The sequence below is a fragment of the Nicotiana attenuata genome, chromosome 2, assembly GCF_001879085.1.
Source record: "Nicotiana attenuata strain UT chromosome 2, NIATTr2, whole genome shotgun sequence".
NCBI lineage: Eukaryota > Viridiplantae > Streptophyta > Magnoliopsida > Solanales > Solanaceae > Nicotiana > Nicotiana attenuata.
Window position 1 is genome coordinate 31455465 of NC_031990.1, and position 23868 is coordinate 31479332.

Sequence of the window (23868 nt, forward strand, 5' to 3'; positions counted from 1 at the left end):
TGAAGTTTATAAATTTTTATAGTGACCTTAGGTTAATACTATAATATAATTCATAATCAATTATTTATAAACTGTTAGTAGATTTTTAATACATATATACGATGTAAAAAAACAGTTATTAGGTTCACATAAACCCCTAACCAACCCTCTACAGGGGCGTATGTAGTGTGTTGCCGACGGATTCAACTGAACTCATAACTTTCGACGCGGAGTAAAAATTCATTAAAATTGTATAAATAGTAGATATGAACTCATAACTTTAAAAATACAATAGGTTCAAAGCTAAAAACCTTAAAAATTGAACTCATAGGATTTAAATCTTGAATTTGGTTCTAACCCTCTAGATCCGCGTGATTAATGTATATAGCTTAAATTCATTCTTAAATAACATAGTATAGCAGTAGCCAGGTCTTAAAAGACAGGATTTGGTGCTTTAGTAGTTTGTAAAGGTGATACAGATGACCTAAAGGGTCGTATTTGGTCATGCAACAGTGATGCAAGGGCTGGACAGTGGAGACCCTCATTCCTTGTTCCAATTGGGGCATGGGACAATGTCTTTTTGGAAAAAATTGTAATCATTAATCAACAACAGCGGAGGAAAGGTGACATCTTTTTTTTCAGTGGGCTGAGGTTGGTTTGCGACATCAAAAACTTTTTAAACGTGTGATGGATGGATATAAAAAAGAAAATTTTACATCCTATAGAAAAGCTTAGACCCTATTTATTTTAAATAATTATTATTTTAAAAAATTATATTATATAGCTACCTTTTACCCTTTATAGCAAAATATCTAATTATAGTTATATCCTACACTTAAGGCACCATATACGCTAATTAATATTTTTCTCTATCCTTGTTCAGATTTTCTCTCACATAATCACGCTAAATTTCACAAACCACGTTCTCTCTTTTTACGTACACTTTACTCTCTTCTCCCACAAAACCACGATTGAATCACCATCTCCTACGATGTTGTAATACTCTCTGGAAACTGTCAACACCTAACAATTCTTTTTCATTCGCTTTACTCCCACACTATCCCCTTTTCCCCAGGCAAAACTCGTTAGTTTTGTTCACTTCTATGCCTATATTATCGAAATACACTCTGTAAGCAAGAGGGAGTCGATAATGGCGAGGAAATTAGGGTCGTTTAGGAAGAGGTTCGAAGAGAAAAGAGAAAGAGAAAGGCTTTTTTCCTCATGCAACGGCGATTACACCAAGTTACCTAGTTTCAAGCACACTCTTGATTACCCTGAAAATCCAAGGTGTTTTTCGTCTTTTTGTGAAAAGTTTAGAGAGGTATGGAAGGATTGGAGCAGCGTAGCCGTGAAGGCGATGGAGATGGGTGTTTTGGGTGGTGAGTTTGATCATGGCTTCGTACCTGGGAGTTGCGAGGAGTGGTACAAAAGCTACGATGGTACTGATGTGTCAAAAGCAATGTACATGATGCGTGGGAACAGTGAGATTTAGGGTTTTCGCTCGAGGCGAATTCTTCTGAAATTAGGGTTTGTTTTTGAATAAAGACAACGGATTTTGGGGCTGAGCAACTTGTTTCTCTGTTAATATATTTTAATGTATTTTGAACGTATCACGCTGTATTTTCATGTATTTCATTGTATTCATTGTCTTTTTTTTCATTGTAATTCAATGTATTTCGTTGTATTCCATGTATTTTATTATATTCACTGTCTTTTTTTCATTGTATTTCAATGTATCCCGTTGTATTCTATGTATTTCATTGTATTCACTGTCTCGCTATATGCCATGAATGTATTCATATATTTTTTTTAATTAATATAATTTATGTATTCAGATGTATTATATAATTTCTCTGGAGATTGCTTTGTTTTTTGTGTATTTTTCGGTTGAGAATCTTTTTTATAACTGAAAATACAAAATTTGTGTGTTATAATTGAGTTTGTTGAGTTATATTAGGAGTCTATTATGTTAATTGATTCACTTTGCGTTTTAAAAACAGTTTAATCCCCTATTTCACGCCGTGAATATAGTCGAATACAATAATTTGTCCAGCTGTAATCCCACGTTTCACTCCATGAATACAGTCGAATACACTCAAATACAACAACTGATTAGCTGGACTTCCCTGATTCACGCCTATTTTTGCTACTGTATTCATGAATACAATAGCTTAAATACATCAAATACATCTTATAACCACAGAAAAGGTATCTATAATCCGTAATATAGCAAATGATATCTATAGATGGCTAATTACTACTAAAAGATAGTGCTTTATGAAAATTTATCTAAAAAAAATACTAGTGTGTTTTTAAGATGATCTAATCTTAGAATTTTAAAAAGAAAAAACCTTTTGTGGGGGTTGGAATTAAAGATTATAGTTATGTAGATGTTAGAATTATAGAAGCACTGTTTTGCACAAGACGAAATAAAAGAAAATGTCGCTGGTCTAAAAGTTTCCTTGTTGAAATTTTTATTATTATTATTAATAAAATAAACCATGAACATTAGCTGGAAAAAAATAATCATGATCCTTCACTCAAATACATCACTTAGTTTGATAGAACTTATTGATTCCAAAACTATACTCGATTTAATTTAATTCAAAATCCTTCTTCTACAAAATTCTTTTATTACGATAGTGGAAATGGTCCAAGTACTTGTAACCAGCTCAATCTTTTATTTATTTATTATTTATTATAACATGCTCCTTTGCAGCTACTAAATTTGATTAAGTTAATTTATGTGTCTTCTTATGTAACAATCCTAGCAATACCATTCGTGTGTGGGAGTAATTTCACAAAAAAAATCAATGTGGGAGTCACTTTTTAACAGGAATAACCAGTTGGGCTATTTGGGCTGGATCTGAGCAGGCTGGAGTCTTTTTATCTGATAGTAGCCCAGGAAGAGACGTTTGTGGCCCAGCACGAAAATGAAGAAGGAAGAGCGGATAACATGACCGAGTCCTTTTCGCAGCTACAATTGGATGTGACAAAGCCTTAGTAGAATGTCCTTGGAAGCACATGCATTTGTTAATCTTATGATTGGAATAGAGTGAAAAGCAACCTGAATATTTGAATTGATTTGATATGAGAAGTAAAAATAAAATAAAATAGACACTATTAAATTTCGAAAAATGACTATCTTGAAGCATACTTCTGAGAACGAAACTCCTGGTTTAGAATCAGATGCGATGTGAATCCAAATTTGCCCGATTAGTGATTTCAGATGCATAATGATTAAGAAAATATTTCGAAAATAATAACATGATTCATATGTTAGTACTTTAATTTTAAAATAAACTTCATACGTTTAGAAATTAAATAAATAGTACTATACAATTATTGGTGTAAGTGCTTTATTTATTGGATACGGTAGAAAAATTCATAGTTAAATGAAAGATATTGATTGAAAATGGCCCCACCTATTCAAACCAAGCACGGCAAAGTTGTATCATCAAATTCGCAGCATGTCTCTCTGAGTGACTTTACTAGGAATTTTGCCTTTTCTTACTTTACCGCATCAAACACTGATTAAATACTCCCCTAGTTGGATACCTGATGTTAAATTTCTCATATATCTTACAAATATTACTTCCTAAAACAAATTTCGAAATATATTTCCTGGATTATGAAAAGACCACTGCCATTGATTAAAAAAGAAAAGGATAAAAATAGAAGGGTATCCTAGGTTTATGAATTTTTAGCTTTAAGTTAAAACTAGTACTGTTGCTAATTAATATTTTCTTGTATTTTTTTATTATTTAGGACATTACTGTATTTTAGTCACAAATGTCGGTTTTTCTTATGATCTTAGAAAACTTTCAAATTTTACACCCCAAAGAGTGGAAATGAAAAAAACATGATACTGCTACACTTTTTTAATAATGATAAAAGTCTAAACTAGTTCTTAAACGAATATTTCATACTTTCCACCAATTTTTGTACTATTTTAAGAGATAAAACAGCTGTTTTCTTTTAATAATTAAAGTGATAGCCTGTTTGGAAAAGCTTTTCTTTTCAAGTCAAAAGCTAAGTTGAAGTGTTTGACCAAGTTTTTAGAGGGAAAAAACTGCTTTTGAGTAGAAGCATAAACAGTTTTGGAGAAGTAGAAAAAAATAGTTTCTCTTCAAAAGCATTTTTGAGAAAAATCTACTTAGGAGCGGCTTTTAAAAGTTTGGTTATACACTAATTGCTGCTCAGAAAGTGCTTTTCAAATAAATTAGCAAAACACAAATTGTTTCTCACCAAAAATACTTTTTGAAGAAAAATACTTGTCAAAATAAGTCTATTTTTACAGCATGGCCAAACGGGCTATAAGTTCATCACGAGTTTTTACTATTTGAGCGAAATATTGGGTATGCGTATTTCGATTAAGAGGATATGATATTCTTAAATTTTTTATAAACCACATCTCTGACGTTATTTTTTTCAATTTAGAAAGGAATAATTTCACATAAATACAACTCACACATTTGACTTGCAACATAATAGCCCAGTCATAACTTTACAAATCTGTAGCCCCAAAATAATAGGCTAATATTTGAAAAATGAGTATTTTCTAACTTTTTTATCCGGCAACGGAGTTTAATCAGGACAATTATCTTATTTAGATAAAGTCATGAGATTTTCTAATTCTTCCGTCGTCTAATTTTGATCTTTCTCCCCCAATTTGTCTTTACTGCTGCAAGTTGTCCCCCAATTTTTCGCTGATTCTACTTATATGGTAAAATTTAGAAACAATTGATACAAGTTCGTGATTTGACGGAGAATCAACAAGGAAAGTAGATTTATACATGAATTATTCCAGAAAAAGGAAGAAAACATGAAAAAAAATAATTTGATTATACATATGCAGTACATGTATAATGATGTATAACTATGTATAAACTTGTATATGGAATGTATAATAATGTATATCAAAAGAATAAGAGAAAGAAGAAGAAGAAGATAAGTGATGTTATGAACATATATACATTTATATATAATTATATATATTTATACACAATTATAAATATTTATACACAACTATACAATAATGTATAAGTGTGTATAAATAGTGGTTATACAATATTTATACCAGAACACATCTTATGTTCAATATTACACCTCTATTTCAGTATCAAAATATCAAAAGAGAGTTTTTCAGAGGAAGTTAGATCTGAAAATTAAAGAGGAGAGAAGATGGAGATGGAATTGTTTTATAAAAGAAGATAAAACTGGAACATCATCTGAAGGCGTGGTCCATAGCGCGGATTTCGAGTTTTATGACCGTAATATGTCAAAAAATATAATTTGGTCATGGCGGGGCGATGACAATAGTTTCTTAGGTCGTATTTGATGTCGAGGACAAATATTAGGCGATCCGGGTCCGTATCCCTCCGATAGCACACGAAAATTTGGAAATCGCGCGGATTTCCAGTTTTGTGGCCGCAAAATGCCAAAAAATGTAATTTGGTCATGGCGGGGCGGTGACAATGGTTTCTTTGGTCGCATTTGATGTCCAGGACAATTATTAGGCGATTCGGTTCCCGATCCCTCCGGGCCCACGCCAGAAGGCGTGGTCCATAGCACGCGAAGATTTGGGAGTCGCGCGGATTTCGAGTTTTATGGCTGTAAAATGCCAACAAATGTAATTTGGCCATGGCGGGGCGGGGAGATGGAATTGTTTTATAAAAGAAGATAAAACTGGAACATCATCTGAAGAACTTGAAAATTGTCTGAATACAACACCAGACCTCTTTTTCATTCTCCGATGACTTCACTGACTTCATCGTCGACCTCTTTAACTTGAAAATTGAAGGAAAAAATGGGTAAAGGATGTTATCCACCGTCATATTTATTTTCCGATGACATCGTTAACTTTTCCAGCGACCTCTCGATCGATATCTTTACTCTGAAAGTTGAAGAAAGAAAAAAGAAGGATAAAAGAGGCTGTCGCTAGGTTAACCGATGAAAATGGGCTATGCATTATCTGCAAAATAGGCTATGCCAGGTAAAGTTCCAAAACATAAGCTATTTTTGATTCTGAAATTGGGTCGACTGACCTAGGATGGAATTCTTTCATTTAGAAAAGCATTTCCCCCCTACATACCTCTCCTTTAAAGATTTCAATGAAGTATATTTAAAATATGGGAAATAAACACCGGAAATTAATGGCTCAGTGTCGCAGTATGCCATAAGGAAGCGCAAAAATCGAAGACTCAGAGCAGAGTGAAAAAGAGAAAAAGATCACTAGATTCCGTTGAACTCAGTAAAAAAATATGAAAAGAACTTGCAAAAAAGAATAAGAAAAAAAAGAAGCCGTACAGTATATTTTTGCGATTTTATATTTTATAACATGAAAAAGAAAATTTACTAATAAGACCCCCAGAAACACCCCACCCCCCACCCCCCACCAATCAATAAAAGTCCCTCTCTCTTAATATCTGCTGCTATATATAAGTATAGTTTTGGTGAAGTGAACGACGTCTCACTCTCACTTGCACACACTTTTACGTTATTTTTTTCCATCCCCTTTGACTACTGGTCTTACACCTTTCTCCATTTTCTGTGAGCTAAAAACCACTCACTCACTGAGTTACTTAATTACTCTTCCAATTTCTCTTCTTCAATCTCTAAATGCTCTGCTTTATAGCACAGATCTCTGAATGACGTCAACATAATTTATTGTTCGTTTCTTTTGTTAGTTCTTTTTTTGAGCTAAGAGAGTTTTTTTAAAGTTCAATGGCGGAGACTACAGAAGGAAAACCAATGCCAGAGGCAGAGAAGAAGAAAGAGCAAAGTCTTCCATTTTATCAGTTGTTTTCTTTTGCTGATAAGTATGATTATCTTCTTATGATTACTGGAAGTATTGGAGCTGTTATTCATGGCTCTTCTATGCCTGTTTTCTTTCTCCTTTTTGGTGAAATGGTAAATGGTTTTGGCAAAAATCAAATGGATTTGCACAAAATGGTCCATGAAGTATCAAAGGTTAGTTTATCAAATTAATTTTTATTGTTAATTTAAGTATTTCATTTTACCATGAACAATTATGGATCTGATTTTAATTTTTTTGTTAAATTGCAGTATGCTCTGTATTTCGTGTATCTTGGGTTGATAGTTTGTGCATCATCCTACGCAGGTGAGCTCAGTGATCTACTTTTTTATTCTTTTCATTTTTTACATATTTTTAAGTTTAAAAAGTTTTATGGGTATTCTGAAACAAACTTTGCCTCGAATGAACACATTTTGTTTGTATACAAATAGTATTGATATTAAAAAGTTACAAGTGTTTGTATTTATGCTAAGTTATAGCCAGTTCACACTGGATCAGTAGGAGCGAAGATTAGGTCTCATGCTTGCACGTGGTCCTTGGACCGTCTCTCTGTCTTTTATCTCTTTTAATTGTCAAATTCCCATGTATTTTCTTTATTCTATATTATCCCTATCACATGTCTCTATCATAGATCTGTTACATCTGTGTTACAGTTAAAAAATTTTCTCATTCCCTTTTTCTTTTCTTATCTTTTTTTTAACTGTTTGTGTTTTTAAGCAAAGAATATTTTAATTTTCTATACAGAGATTGGTTGTTGGATGTATACTGGAGAAAGGCAAGTGAGTGCACTAAGGAAGAAATATTTAGAGGCAGTATTGAAACAGGACGTTGGGTTTTTTGACACAGATGCTAGAACAGGAGATATTGTTTTCAGCGTCTCAACGGATACTCTACTGGTCCAAGATGCTATCAGTGAGAAGGTCCTCTTCTCATTATTGATTTTTTCTGTGTTAATATTAATGTTTTTCATGCCCCACATATTTTTCATTCAATGCCAACACTGTAGTACTAGTATTTAAGTAAAAGTTCAGAAGGGGCAACGGTGAAATCTAGTAGCATTCATAACTGTAAGGCTAAACAAGGAAATTTATTATGTACATATGAATTATGATATGTGTTCAGTCTTCATTCAAAGTGGGTCCCAGAAAAACTATTCTAACATTTTCTTGGCACATGTTAGCAAAAACTTACTAGCATACGCCATTATTTTCATGGTTTTTTGTTTTGTTTTGGAATGCTTGTCTTTTTCTTCAGCTTTTCCTTATATTTGGTGATAATGCCAAATTAATTTAACTGTATCTTTCTTACTTTAATGATGGTTATGAATAATAATTGATGTGAAACAACATTTGTTACGTTAAAACTTTAGGTGGGCAATTTCATCCACTACCTTTCGACGTTCTTGGCCGGGTTGGTGGTTGGTTTCGTGTCAGCATGGAGGTTGGCTCTCCTCAGTGTGGCAGTAATTCCTGGAATTGCTTTTGCTGGGGGTCTTTATGCTTATACTCTCACTGGTCTCACCTCCAAAAGCCGAGAATCCTATGCCAATGCTGGTATCATTGCCGAGCAGGTAATCGATGATCCTTGTTAGTGTATAGCAGTTAAACTCTTTTCCGTTTTAGCTATAATAGTGGCTATTTTTCTTCAACTTTAACATTAGTGAAAACAAAAAGGGTCACTGAACTTTAATTTTAGTGAAAACCATAAGATGAAATAATCCTTCTACATGTGACGGTGCATCCATGATAAAGTTCACCATCTCTTTTTCAGTTTTTGAGTACCTTTGGCCACTGGATGTCCTTTTTTAGCATGCTATTCTAATTATCAAAGCAAAATCTTTCTAAAGTGACTTTATGAAAGTTATCTTTCTAATTATGAAAGTTATCTTTATACTTTTTACTTACCAAAATGTGTTTGTAATACTACAAGTCTGATTTTTGGTTGCAGAAGTTTTAATTAAAAATATATAATATTGGTTTGTGTTTTTTGCCTGGATTTTTTGCACAAGAACTCGACAATTGATTTAGACTGCTTTATCATAATTTAAATAAGATGACTAAGACTTATTTTAGGAATAAAATAAATTTACCAGCCAAATCTTTTGACCGCAAATTTTCGCTTGTCACACAAAATAGATATACTTTTGATATCCTTTTCTATATCACTATCTTGAAAGTTTTTGATGTCTAATCCATTGCCAAAAACAGACATACCGTCGATATCCTCTTGGGCCTGCTATGATTGTTTGTTCTATAACTTGCACAAAATGCAAAGGCTGTTTTTCTTCAGCTTTCTAGTTCTTCTAGTTTATGGCGTTTACATTGTCATTGCAGGCAATTGCACAAGTCAGAACAGTTTACTCATATGTGGGCGAGAGCAAAGCCCTCAATTCATATTCAGATGCAATTCAGAACACATTAAAGCTCGGATACAAGGCTGGCATGGCCAAAGGCTTGGGTTTGGGATGTACCTATGGAATAGCATGCATGTCGTGGGCCCTTGTTTTCTGGTACGCCGGGGTTTTCATCAGGAATGGACAATCTGATGGAGGAAAGGCATTTACTGCTATTTTCTCAGCCATTGTTGGTGGCATGTAAGACCTTGAAGTACATTTTTTTTTTATAATTATCACTTCCATGTTCATGTTAGGTCAGTGCATGTAACCCGTTATTGCTTGTTGAAACCACCTTGGCTTTACAGGAGTTTGGGTCAGTCATTTTCCAATCTTGGTGCGTTTAGTAAAGGAAAAGCGGCTGGATACAAGTTAATGGAGATCATCAAGCAGAAACCTACTATTGTTCAAGATCTTGCAGATGGAAAGTGCCTGTCTGAGGTCAATGGAAACATTGAATTCAAAAATGTGACCTTCAGCTATCCTTCAAGACCGGATGTGATTATCTTCAGAGATTTCTGCATTTTCTTCCCTGCTGGAAAGACAGTTGCAGTCGTTGGTGGCAGTGGCTCAGGGAAAAGCACTGTTGTTTCGCTCATAGAAAGATTTTATGATCCTAACGAGGGTAATCTAAGATTTCTGCTACTCTAATGTTAGAAATTTTGTGGTTGTGTTTACCTGTTATTCCACCTAAAATATGGTTTTGATCGTGCAGGTCAAGTTTTGCTGGACAATGTGGACATAAAGACATTACAACTTAGATGGTTGAGAGATCAGATTGGCCTTGTGAATCAAGAACCTGCATTATTTGCTACTACCATACTTGAGAACATACTGTATGGAAAGCCTGATGCAACTATGGCTGAAGTTGAGGCTGCTACCTCTGCTGCCAATGCACATAGCTTTATTACCTTGCTTCCTAACGGATACAACACACAGGTTAGCTGGTGCAACCCTTACCATTCGATTTCCTAGAGCATTGAACTTAATTGGGTCGTCGACTAAGATGGTTTACACTTGCTCATAGCAAAAAGAAAAAAATATTGAATTACTGGTTCCACCTGTACTGCATTGCACTTATACTAACAGAATTCTGTGATACCAAATCCAGGTGGGAGAGCGTGGTGTTCAACTATCTGGCGGACAGAAACAGAGAATTGCAATTGCAAGAGCTATGTTAAAGAACCCAAAGATCCTCCTGCTTGATGAGGCCACTAGTGCTCTTGACGCTGGTTCAGAGAGCATTGTCCAGGAAGCTCTGGACCGTCTCATGGTTGGCCGGACGACTGTAGTTGTTGCTCACCGTCTTTCCACAATTAGAAATGTCGATTCAATTGCCGTTATACAGCAAGGGCAGGTAGTTGAGACTGGAACACATGAAGAGCTGATTGCCAAAGGTGGGGCTTATTCTTCTTTAATCAGATTCCAAGAAATGGTTGGGAACCGAGACTTCTCAAATCCATCTACTCGTCGTACACGTTCATCTCGTTTAAGCAGTTCACTATCTACAAAGTCTCTAAGCCTTCGCTCTGGAAGTTTAAGGAATTTGAGCTATTCATACAGTACCGGTGCAGATGGACGTATCGAAATGATTTCTAATGCTGAAACAGAGAGGAAAAATCCTGCACCACAGGGCTATTTCTGCCGCCTTCTCAAACTAAATGCTCCCGAGTGGCCTTATTCAATCATGGGAGCCGTAGGGTCTGTTCTCTCTGGTTTTATTGGTCCAACTTTTGCTATTGTGATGAGTAACATGATTGAGGTATTCTACTATAGAAATCCTGCAAGCATGGAAAGAAAGACAAAGGAATATGTCTTCATTTACATTGGGGCAGGCCTTTATGCTGTTGTAGCATATTTAATACAGCATTACTTCTTTAGTATTATGGGAGAAAATCTCACTACCAGGGTGCGGAGGATGATGTTGGCAGGTATTTTCTCTAACCCAATTCAAAATTTTTTGTTTTAAAGTTGTTTATAACGACAAGATTTTTAGCTAAGTTTTTTGCTTTGAACTTGTTCAGCAATTTTAAGGAATGAAGTGGGATGGTTCGATGAGGAGGAGAACAATTCAAGTCTACTTGCAGCTCGCTTAGCTACAGATGCTGCAGATGTTAAATCTGCCATTGCCGAGAGGATCTCCGTTATACTACAGAATATGACATCTCTTCTCACTTCATTTATAGTTGCATTTATAGTCGAATGGCGAGTCTCACTTCTCATCCTTGCCACATTTCCGCTTCTAGTCTTGGCCAATTTTGCTCAGGTAAAAAAATACTTAAATCCCTTATTTCATTCAAAGCATTGCACCTAATTAGAAGTATTTGTTCCCATTGTCAAATACCATGTTGGTCTTTTCAAGAAATTATTAAAGCAAGCATGTCGGATTCTATTAGTAGCATTTAAAGAAAATCTAAAAATGAAAAAAAGAAAAATAAAATGATTTTACAGCCCTAAGAATCGCTGTAAAGATTATATTTTGGACCCTGAGTTTCTGAATTTTCATCAATGGTAAATTAATTTAAGATTCTCCACTACAAAAGTTGACGTTGTAAATAAAAATCACACTGTTAAGTCACCTAGATAACTAACTGTCCACAAGAAATAAGATTAGTAATCCGGTAGTATAAAAATTCATTACATTTAAATTACTAATAAAATTTGAAGTGGTTGCTTGGAATCCCGCTTCTGTGTACTTTCTAAATAGCATAGGACAAGAGGAGTAAGTAGAATATGGTACCATTCTGGTGCAATGCATGTGCTTCTCCGATTCTGCTGCTTTAGTTCTTCGAGACTCGCTTAAAAAGTACCCCATAATTAAAAACGCACCTATTACTAGCAATTGCAGTAAATACTGTAAAGATTCTATTACTCCCCATCACCCATCAAGACCAATGTCACTGAACAACACTTTTTTTTTTATTTTTAAATTCGAGTTATTTCTTTTGGTTGTCCACTTCTCGAATTACTAAAAGGGGCAACCCGGTGCATTAAGCTTCCGCTATGCGCCGGGTCCGGGGAAGAACCGGACCACAAGGGTCTATTGTACATGACCTTACCCTGCATTTCTGCAAGAGGTTGTTTCCACGGCTCGCACCCGTGACCTCCTGGTTACATGACAATAACTTTACAAGTTATGCCAAGGCTCCACTTCTCTTCTCGAATTACTATCCTTTTTTTTTAAGTTTTTGCTGTCTAGTTAAAAATAAAAATAGAGACATCCAAGGAGTGAATGTCAGAGAAAAAATTGACTGGAGGTGGGGATGGGTTAGATTGAATAATTGACTTTCTAGTCTCTTGGGCTACTAGATATTCATGCCAGAGTCTCAGAAGTAGCAGAGATTCTTTTACCCGTGATCATCTTGTATATTGACAAACTGGAGCCACCTTTTTTCTGTTTGTAATTTTATCATTTTACTGCTCATATGTGCATTTTTTATGAGAGAACTGTCAGAAATGCCAGTCATGTGCCTAGCTAGCAGAGTTTTTGAGTCACAGATCTTATACAGCTCAATAACTTAAATAGTGAGTAGCATGTAGAAGGGATAAACAATTATTTTTGTCGTGTCCTTGGCTTTCATTTCCTTTTCTTTTAACGATTCCCTAATTTCAGAAACTTCCAAACATTAATATGTCCCCTAGTGTGTTTGATTTACCACTTGAGAGTTGAGACACCTATAAAACAAATGATTTTACTACTCTGAAACAGAGTTTCTAAATGTGGGCCCACTACCAAGTGAGTTGAGAGCAGAATTTGTATTTGCATGCGTAGAAAATCTATTTTCCTGCCACCATCCTTCTATTACAGTTACTCGAGTTCAGTACAGTTCATAAACAGTGTTCTAGTTGTTAATTTACGTTTTATTTTGCATGCATGATATAGCAACTCTCACTGAAAGGATTTGCTGGAGACACAGCCAAAGCGCATGCAAAGACTAGCATGATTGCTGGAGAAGGAGTAAGCAATATTAGAACTGTAGCAGCTTTCAATGCTCAAGAAAAGATCATTTCTTTGTTCTCCCAAGAGCTTAGAGTTCCACAAATGCAAAGTCTTCGACGCAGCCAAATGTCAGGACTCTTATTTGGTATATCACAACTTGCTCTTTATGCTTCTGAGGCTCTAATTCTTTGGTATGGCGCACACCTTGTTAGCAAAGGGGTCTCGACTTTCTCCAAGGTGATTAAGGTCTTTGTAGTCCTTGTGATCACAGCCAATTCAGTTGCTGAAACCGTCAGTTTAGCACCCGAGATTGTTAGGGGTGGTGAAGCTGTTGGTTCTGTATTTTCCATTCTTGATCGCTCAACTAGGGTCGATCCTGATGACACTGAAGCTGATCCAGTTGAATCAATTAGAGGGGATATTGAATTGCGCCATGTTGATTTTGCATATCCTTCACGACCGGATGTTTCAGTTTTCAAGGACTTCAATCTTAGGATTCGTGCTGGTCAAAGCCAAGCTCTTGTGGGGGCAAGTGGCTCGGGAAAGAGCTCCGTTATAGCCTTAATTGAAAGGTTCTATGATCCAACAGGTGGAAAAGTTATGATTGATGGGAAAGATATAAGGAGATTAAACTTGAAATCCCTTAGGCTTAAAATTGGGTTGGTGCAACAAGAGCCAGCTCTGTTTGCAGCTAGTATTTTTGAGAATATCGCCTACGGTAAAGAGGGTGCAACAGAAGCAGAAGTTGTTGAAGCGGCCCGAGCAGCAAATGTGCACACATTTGTTAGTGGTTTGCCTGAAGGTTACAAGACCCCAGTTGGTGAGAGAGGTGTTCAACTCTCGGGAGGACAGAAACAACGGATTGCAATTGCTAGGGCCGTTCTTAAAGATCCATCAATACTCCTACTCGACGAGGCTACAAGTGCACTTGATGCTGAATCCGAATGCGTATTACAAGAAGCACTCGAAAGGTTGATGAGAGGTAGAACCACTGTACTTGTGGCTCACCGGTTATCAACAATTCGTCATGTGGACAGCATCGGGGTGGTGCAAGATGGTCGTATTGTTGAGCAAGGAAGTCATTCTGAGTTAATCAGCAGGCCAGAAGGTGCATATTCTAGACTATTGCAACTACAACACCACCGGATATGAAAATTGGAAGAATTTAATTTCTTTTTTTTCCTTTTTTTTAATTTTTATTTTTATGGAAGCAAGTAACATGGCCTAGTGTTTTGGGGGAGTGACAATGTTTGGGTCCTAGTAACTGTTGCTTTCATTTGCTTTTATTGATTATGATGATGATGCTGATAGTTGTAGATATGGGAATGTCACGGTCAATATTATATCATCGGAAAAGTCTCCAACTCTATTCCCTATGGAGAATATTATATGTTAAAATATTGTTATCCACGGAGCATTGAACTTTTCTGTATCTGGTTGGATTATTCATTAGCTTGCTTTCCCATTCTTTCATCTTTTGTATGTGTTTTTCTAACACTGAAAAAGCAAAAGACCCACAACTTTTTTTTTACTTTCCAGCTCAACTTAACTTTTATTGCCTTCCAACTTTTTCTCCAGCATGTGTTTGCTCTGGTGTTATTTGTAGTTTTAGATAAGCACCTTTTTCTCTTAAGATCAAGAAAAAAATTTGGTTCTTTAGTCTTTTAACCCAAGTTGCGCCCAAGCTGTGGAGCTTAGGTCATGTCGCGTCTGTCTGGGCGTCATGCATCTAGTTGCCCTTGCACACCGCCAGCCAAACTTAGGGGTATGGCTAGTCAAAGGAAAGTCTAGTGAAGGTCCGTAGTAATACTGATGTGTAAATCGTTCGTCCAACTTAAATAAAGGATAGAGACTAATCGAACCATCCAACAAGCAACAACAACAACAAATCCAATGTAATTTCACAAGTAAGGTCCAACAGCCCAAGGATGAATGAAAATTGCAATGACAATTCCCGAGCACCACTAATCTACTCAGCGTAACCCGACAAACACCTTCTCGTACATTTCCTAATTCCCTACTCGGACTTGTCTATTCCCATTTTGTCAAGAATTTAGTTAGACATACAAAGTAGAACTTGAGACATTCATTGGATCCATATGGATTGAATTATTGTTAAAAAAACACAAGTAGGAGGAGAAGAACATGAAATGCCAACATCAAATGAAAGTATATGAAATTAAAGAAGAAGTATAAAAGAAGGCTGTTTGTTCACTTTGTGTTTCAAAGTAGTGACCCTACCATGTTTAGATCTACAGTGTCAGCAATAAGGACTCTGGCTTAGTGTGGCTTCTCTGTGGCTAAAGTGAAAAGAGTCAGTTGTATGAAAGTGATAATTACATTCACTAAAAGAAACTTTACAAGGACAACCCATATGCGTCTGTGAATATGTTGTAAGGAAACTCAAAAAGGCTTCCAATCAGTGAATTTCTTTAGCTTCTAAATTGTGAGTCAGTGTGTTTACAGTTCACTAGGTTTTTAGACACCAAAGAAGAAAGCAAAGACTTATGGATTGATGGCAGTGAAACCAGAGAGCATTAATGAGAAGCTCAGATCAATGTGTAGCACTGTCGAGGTTAAAATTATTTGGACCCACTCCCTTTCAGCATGAATTATTAGCTGCATCAAGTGAAGTCATTTATGCCTCCAAACTTTTGCCACTTGGGTCTTGCCTCTTGAGGAAGGAGGACTCGTCTTAACATATCATTTTCCGCATGATCCCCTAACCTAATAATGTTTTCCAAACTCCATGATTTAGAATCTTTAGAATATAGATATCCAAATTAGAGTGTACCTACAGCTTTTTTGGATGGTTGTTATGCATCGTTTCATAATGTATCTTATAATATTGTACGATATTATACTGTATCGTTTGATGTATACAATGTTTGGATAATCGTATTGTTTGTCGTCGTTTCATGATGTCATGCACCGAAAGTATGAAGAATAAACTTGCAATATAAACAAAAAAAAAATTTAGCAGGGCTGGGCTGGGCTAGAATTTTTGGAGCCCATTTAAAAATGAGGCTTTTAAGCCCAGCCCAAGTAAGCCTGTGGCCCGTGAGCTTGACTGAGGCCGGCCCGGCCCGTGGGCCTAATAAAACTATGTATTTAAAATATATAAAATAAATATTTATATGACAAAAAATAATAAGAAGAGTATCCCAAGCTGAAAGTTTATTAAGCTCATCATATTAAAAGATCAAAGTCTTGAAACGTTAATTAGTTTTAAAATTTTAATTATTCTTAATATTAACTAATTAATATTGCAAACGAATTGTAAATGTAGATGAAAGCGAAGATGTTAAAACAACCTTCTAACAAGCGGATTCAAATGTGTTTGATGAAGATCATGTGTTGGACATCCCATAAGCGTCATGGACGTTCTCTTGAATAGTTTGCTTTGAGTTTTGACTTTTAGTGAATGAAATGATCTTGTCTTTTACTTTTTTAGTGTTTATTGTAATATATTGGAATAATATAAAAAGTTATTAGTTTTGTGAAAATTTTCCAATAAGATTTTTTTAAGTTTTAAATATTTATCTATGTTTTTTTTGTTAGAACTTAAAGAAAAAGTATAAAATTATATTTTAAAAAAATGATGGGCCGGCCCGTGGGAGCCCACAAACCCACGTAAGCTGGGGTGGGCTGACCATTATAAGGCCATCAAAATGATGGGCTAGCCCAACCCAGCTCGTTAATTATTAAAGCCCACGTAGGTTGGACTGGACTAGTCCGGCCCCACCCATATTGACGGCTCTAATTTGAGCTGTCAAAATGGGCTGACTCAATTCAACCTAATCCGATTGAATTATAGAATGCAATAGCCCAGGCAAGCAAAATCCTTCCTTTAAAGGGGCTCAGCAAAATTCTAGCCCAAGTCAGTTCTAAACGAGCCAGCGGGCTAGCTTGGGGGGCTAGCACTTTATTTTATTTTTTTTTTTTTTTAGAGAACCCTATTCAATTTCCTTAACATTCATCAATTATAAAATAGAAAATGAGGCTTCTCCTGAAACAAGTAAAACTCTTTTGCGTTACTTATTTACTTATGGGATTTTTAATATACCCATACACTATTGGAAACTTTATTATCCTCTTTACTCAAGTTTTAATTTAATTACCTCATATATACTAATTTACCAATTATATACACTTCAGGAATTAAATGAGTATCCCTTTATATTAGGAATCAATTATTTCTCATCCTTGTTCTCTCTTCCTCATGCGCGCTCTCTCTCTCCTGCGCGCTCTCTTTCTCTACGTCTCTCTCTATCTCTCAATCCCTAATTTCAATAATATAGAGCAAAAGAAAAGAGAGCAGTAATTCCATCATTGACAACCATTAAAAAGCTTTGAAGCTTTGAATTCAAATTGGATTTTCAGAAAATATTATTCGTTTGAATTGGGTGTTGTTGCAAACAATTGGGAATTCTCTCTACGTCTCTCTCTATCTCTCAATCCCTAATTCCAGTAATGTAAAGCAAAGGAAACAAGAGTAGCACTTCCACCATTGACAGCTAGTAAAAAGCTTTGAATTCGAATTTGGGTTTTCAAAAAATATTATTTGCTTGGATTGGGTGTTGTTGCAAACAATTAGGAATATGATTTGGAGTTTATATCTGAATTTTGAGGGTGTTTTGGTGATGACTAGACTTGATTTTGGCTGAATTTCAGATCGAAACTCGAAGAAGAAGAAGAAGATGACGACGTGACATACATTATACTTACGAAACTGTAGTAAAATTATATTCTGTTGTTTATATATTTATATATATATATATATATATATATATATATATATATATATATATATTATTTAAATATTGTAGGTAAGTTGAACAATATTGTATAAAAATTATATTTAAGTTGTATGATATTGTAGTTGTATATAAGGGTAGAAATAGTGCATGAAAACTGTAGATAAATTGTATGATATATAATTAGTTGTATATATATGTGAATTGTACATATTTTATAACTAAAATGTGTTTAGGTCGGGTAAATACCAAAACATAGACATTTTTCGGGATAAGATTTCAAATAATGTATAAATATATAAAAATCCCATTAACTATTTCCTCCATTATAGTTCAAAAAGAACAAACGATCAATTTTTGAAAGTATATAGGTTAAGAAACTCTCTTGTGTTCCTTATTTTGTTCAGTTTAGTCTAGAGTTTTGCTATTCTTTTATTTCTTTTTGTTCAAAATTTTCAGATGTATGTTCGGCTTCACGGACCAGCCCAATCTAGCACCATGAGGCAGCTGACTGAGGCTCAGCTGAAAAGCTTCAGATATTTATAGCCTGTTTCGTCAAGCGGCAAAAATCATCATATTTTGAAAAGCATCTTTTTTCAAAGTGCTTTTGGTAAAAAGCAATTTATGTTTGGCTAATTAATTTGAAAAGCACTTCAAGCAGCAATTAGTGTTTGGTGCAAACTTTAAAAACTGATTCTAAGTGTATTTTTCTCAAAAATGCTTTTGAAGATAAACTACTTTTTTCTCCAAAACAGCTGCTGCTTCTCCTCAAAGCACTTTTTTTTTCTTCCAAAAGCTTGGCCAAACAACTCAATTTTAAAAAAAAAAAAACAGTTTTTTTTCTTCAAAAAAGTGCTTCTATAATTCGACAAGCTTGACCAAACAGGCTATGCTGAAAAAATCTAATTCATTTTGACGGTTCTAGATCTAATTACTGTATAGTTAAAATAATTTCTACACCATATATCTTTTGACTAAGCCTGTTTGGTAGGAAACTCCCATTAGAATTAAGAGGCCCAACAGAAAAAGCAGCAGCAAAACATGGTAGTAGTTGATATTAATACTATAAGGGGTCGTTTGGTTGCCGGTTAGAGTTATACAGGTATTAGTTATACATGTATTAGTTATGCAGGCATTATTTATGTAGGGATAAGTAATGCAGGGATTAGTTATGCAGGTATTAGTTATGCAGAGATTATTTTTTTGAATGTTTGGTTTGTTGTATTAGAAATTGATATACATTATATAAATTTTAAAGTAAAATGCTTGTTTACAACTATACCCCTAGCCTTCTTTTGCATTGTTTTTTCTCTCTTTCCATTTATGTAGGAAACAATTTAGTTAGGAACTTTGGGTGTTACTTTCACTTCTTCGTCATACTACTGAACTATGTGAAGTTTAGACATATTTGATTTTCACTTCTTAGTTTTGGTATTTCCATTTTCTAGTGGCTTCTCTAGTTTGCTTTTGCTAGTTTGTTCTTTAAAAATGAGAGAAGACAAGGTATATAGTTGGCAAGTGAAAGCAAGTGAAAGCAAGTGAAACCTGTTGATGGGTTGGCGGAGAAATAAGGAAGCCTTATGTGTAAAGTGATAGGGGTAAATTTGTCATTTCAGTATTTTATCCATGTATTACTAATACATGTATTAGTTATTCCATCTTCTACCGCGCATAAAATAATACACAGATTGACTCATAACTTATACATGTATTATTTATGCATAATTGAAAAATGTCAACCAAACATGATATTAGTTATGCTGAATTTTATACAAAATAACTATTGCCTACCAAACATGGTATAAGTTATGTTACTCCTTATACATGAATAACCTTTCTTCTAACCAGCTACCAAACGACCTCTGATTGGAGTCAAGATAGTTAGCCAGAACCAAATTTTACCTGGCAACATACACGAAATTTGACAGTTAGCTCTAAAAGAAGAAAAGAAGAGTGGACGGATGAAAATTAAACAAACTGCAGAAGCATATAAATAATAAAGTCAGGGCAACTGCTAACTGGGGTACATTTTTGAAAGAAAGACTCACTGTTTTTGTTTCTGTTATGGAGATAGAGTTAAGAGCCTACAAATTTTGACTGTTGGTCTGTTAGATAGGTTGCTCTTTATCTTGTGAGAATCAGAAGAGGGGCCAAAGCCAATTACTTCTTCAGTCCTTTTCCAGATCCGTATTCTTTTGTTCTCTTCTGCCTTTACTTTGCTACTTCTTTATCTTTTTCTACTAAAAAAGTTAACGCACCTAACATACAGTACTAGCTCGATGAAAACCAATTCTTGCATACCCATTCTTTTAGCACCATAAAAACCTTACCCCATATATTTACATCAAAACCAATAAAATCCATACATGTTTTTTGCACATAAGTTTTTCTCGCAATTTAATTGATAATAGTTTATAAGGAAGATACTTGTATTGCATCCATTTGTTTTGTGCAACAACTTGAGCTTTGCACTTGGATCCATATCCGATATTTACATTAAATGAATAAAAGACAAGTATTAATCACTCTATCGATGATTAAATGATATGTACTTTCATGATGATTAAGTTGTTTGACCATAAAGTATAAACTTTCGGTTAAATTATTATATTTTATGTAATGAAGGGTTAAACTTAGTTAATGATAATATCTTTAGATATAGATCTTGAAAACACGGATAATGTAAGACAAAATCAACGTGAGATTGAAAATAACACACGTTTGATATTCCAATAAAAGGTATGAACAATAATGGAGGAGTGACTAGCAATAAATAACAATAAATGACATTTAAGTAAATAGGGGGAGTGATTCATCCAGTAACGAATGAGGTAGATGATTGTTCCTCCTGACTATGATAAGTGACACACAAATCCTAGAATGTTCGAACTATTCTCGGATCGGATGGAAAAGTATGGAATAATGTGAGTAAGAATATTGATGAAAAGGTAAAGTTTGTATCTTTGCTGGAGAAAGAGAATCTTTTTAAGTGTTCTTATCAAGTGAATATTACATGCCCTATCCCATTATCTCTTTTTCTATTTATACAAGACATGTTTCTAACAAATCCTAATCGTACAAGTGCAGAGAATATTTGATCACGCCCAACTACGCCTTATAAAAAGGACTAAGCGGTCGCTGCAAATATATAGTCTGGTTCAGTCTGGAGTCGAATCCCACAGGGAACTAACCTATTTACTACAACTTTTAACACTGCTAATGAATAGCCCAAACAATCCCCGGATGCAAGATTTTAATAGATAATGAGTAGAATTGAGTTAACTAATGAGAAACAATAATAAAACTAGCAATAATCAAGAATAGAGTTGAATTCAAAGGTAAAATGGTCTAGGGTTATTGATTTCCCCAATTGTCGGATTAATTCCTGACACGTTAGCTATAATCTCGCCGTAATATTCTATAAGAAATATGAGTTCTAGGTTACCGCAATTATCTCTCGATCGATTACGATAATTTACTAGAAGCATTCTCTCGAACTACTCTAGTTAACAATTTATGCAAGTCAGAAGTATTCCACCAAAGCTTCGCTATCTCTAACCCCGCTTTTAAATTCAAGTAATTAATCTCTTAACTTACCCAAAAGTGGTGTTGTTCAACAACAATCTAACCTAGTGTTCTTTCTCAAGCAACACAAGGTAACTAGACACGATTAATCAAGGTCCCTTTCAACTAATCACAGGAAAATACATAGTTGAACAAATCATAGAATAAGAAACGGCTTAATTATATCAAAATGTAATCAACATTTCATCCAACAATTGGTTCCATCAACCCTAGATTAAATGTTTAGCTACTCATGGTAAAACAAGATAAAACCCTAAGATAATTCATAATTCACAAAATAATGATAACATGAAGAAGAATGAAAAACTCTAATGGTGTCTTGATCTTCTCACACTTGTTCTTGCCTCCAATTGAGTCTAAAAACAAGCTTAACCTTCACTTGGGCGAGTTTGTTGAGTTTATATAGGGTTATGATAAGTTTCCCACGCTTTGCACTTTAGCACTTAAACTTTCTTGGCCTTCTCCAGATCGACCGCGGTCATTTTAGACTTTCTGTTTTTCGCCTTTCTTTCACCGCGTTCCAGCCACGGCCCTACCGCGGTCACGGTGGATTGTTGCCCAGTTTTTTTCTTCGCCTTTTCTGGCTCGTTTTCATCCGGGCTCTTCTTGATTGGTCTTGTATCTACATATTTGACCCCAAAACACTCTATATCCTCCTCCTAACTCGGAGTAGCTCCTGCAAAGCATAAAAACCTCAATTAGAGCATTTTGTCATCATTTAGCATTTAAAACATTAATAAAGTATGGTTAATTTAGAGCATAAATAGCATCTACATCGCATAATATAGGCTACTATCAATATTCAGTAGAATATTCTCTTTAATATCCTATTTCAAACAATAGCCGTTACTGTTCTTTACACAATGCTCGACCTAGGTCATGGTTGGCATCTCGGCCATGAATTTTGCTGTATCCTGATCGACCTCGACCAACATTACGCTAAATATCCTTAGGGCAAATTTTGGCCTATACATAAGTGAAAACGGTTTATATGGAAGACACTTTTATTATATTATCTTTTTGGGAGTAAATTCGTAAGTTTTTTAGTTTGAATTGTGATTTACTCTTTTAACTTGGAAACCAGATTTAGTTTCGATTTACCCAGTTAAAATTGAGGAGCAAATCGTACAACTGAAATCAGAAACATTAATAAGAGAGTTCGTAAACCATAATGGCAAATTGGCAATATCCTCCTCGATAGGCCATCTCAGAAGAAAAATATTTGGGCCGGTCTGGGGTTTAGTCTGGACTTATTGCCTAAAGGCGTTAATTCAAGAAAAATTGGGTGGGAAGTGCACAGTTAGCCACTAATAAAATATGTATTTACTTTTGAGCCACTGTTTAAAATGTCTTTAGTCTTTAGCCACTGCTTTAATAAACTTTATCCTCCCGGACGAAAATACCTTTCTGCTCATAAAGTTCAGGACCAAGTGTCCTTAACTTATGAGCTTGTTACTGTAAGTTCAGGACTAGCTATCCTTAATTTATGAGCTTGTAAGTCTAATTTCAGGACTACATGTCCTTAACTTTTGAACTTGGAACTCGAAGTTTAGGACTACGTGTCCTTAATTTATGTGCTTGTAACTCTAAGTTAAGGACTACTTGTCCTTAATTTCGATGCTTGTAACTCTAAGTTAAGGACCAAGTGTCCTTAATTTTTGAACTTCCAACTCTAAGTTCAGGACCAAGTGTCCTTAACTAATGAGCTTGTTACTGTAAGTTCAGGACTAACTGTCCTTAATTTTTGAGCTTGTAAGTGTAAGTTAAGAACTACTTGTCCTTAGTTTTTGAACTTGTAACTCTAAGTTTAGGACTACCTGTCCTTAACTTTTGAACTTGTAACTCTAAGTTCAGGACTACATTTCCTTAACTTTTGAATTGGAACTCGAAGTTCAGGACTACCTGCCCTTAATTTTTGTGCTTGTAACTCTAAGTTAAGGACTGCCTGTCCTTAAATTCTGTGGTTGTAACTCTAAGTTAAGGACCAAGTATCCTTAATTTTTGAACATCCAACTATAAGTTCAGGGCCGATTGTCCTTGACACATCTAACTCCGCAATCTGAATTTGTACCTCCGAATTCCAATGGTATAAGTTTCTCTATTGGTATACCTGTTTGACTAAGGTAAAACAGCAACCAGTACAAAAATGTGTATGCTACCAACTTTGAGAAGAAAAGACACAGTGCAAATGGAATCACTCCTGGTATTAGACAAGCATCAAGAAGACCAACACTTCTCCTATTTCCTGAACCATGCCGAGGGACATTGTCATGTCCATTTTCAACCATATTTTCTTTGACTGTCCTTAATCGAGAGAGAAGCGAGGTTTGGGAAGAAAATAAATGGAAGAAAGGGTAAAAATATCTTTTCATATTAATTTTAATAGAGTAGAGGCTAT

At 35.0% G+C, this 23868-nt stretch overlaps 1 protein-coding gene across 1 annotated transcript; it reads left to right on the plus strand.

The window, feature by feature from the left end:
• Positions 6435 to 14573, plus strand: LOC109206505 (ABC transporter B family member 19). The gene is made up of 10 exons (XM_019369331.1): positions 6435 to 6951; positions 7048 to 7102; positions 7541 to 7716; positions 8166 to 8366; positions 9130 to 9389; positions 9497 to 9813; positions 9904 to 10127; positions 10300 to 11119; positions 11213 to 11454; positions 13072 to 14573. Exons 1-10 carry the CDS (start codon positions 6706 to 6708, stop codon positions 14278 to 14280), a joined length of 3750 nt encoding a protein of 1249 aa, XP_019224876.1. The 5' UTR covers positions 6435 to 6705; the 3' UTR covers positions 14281 to 14573.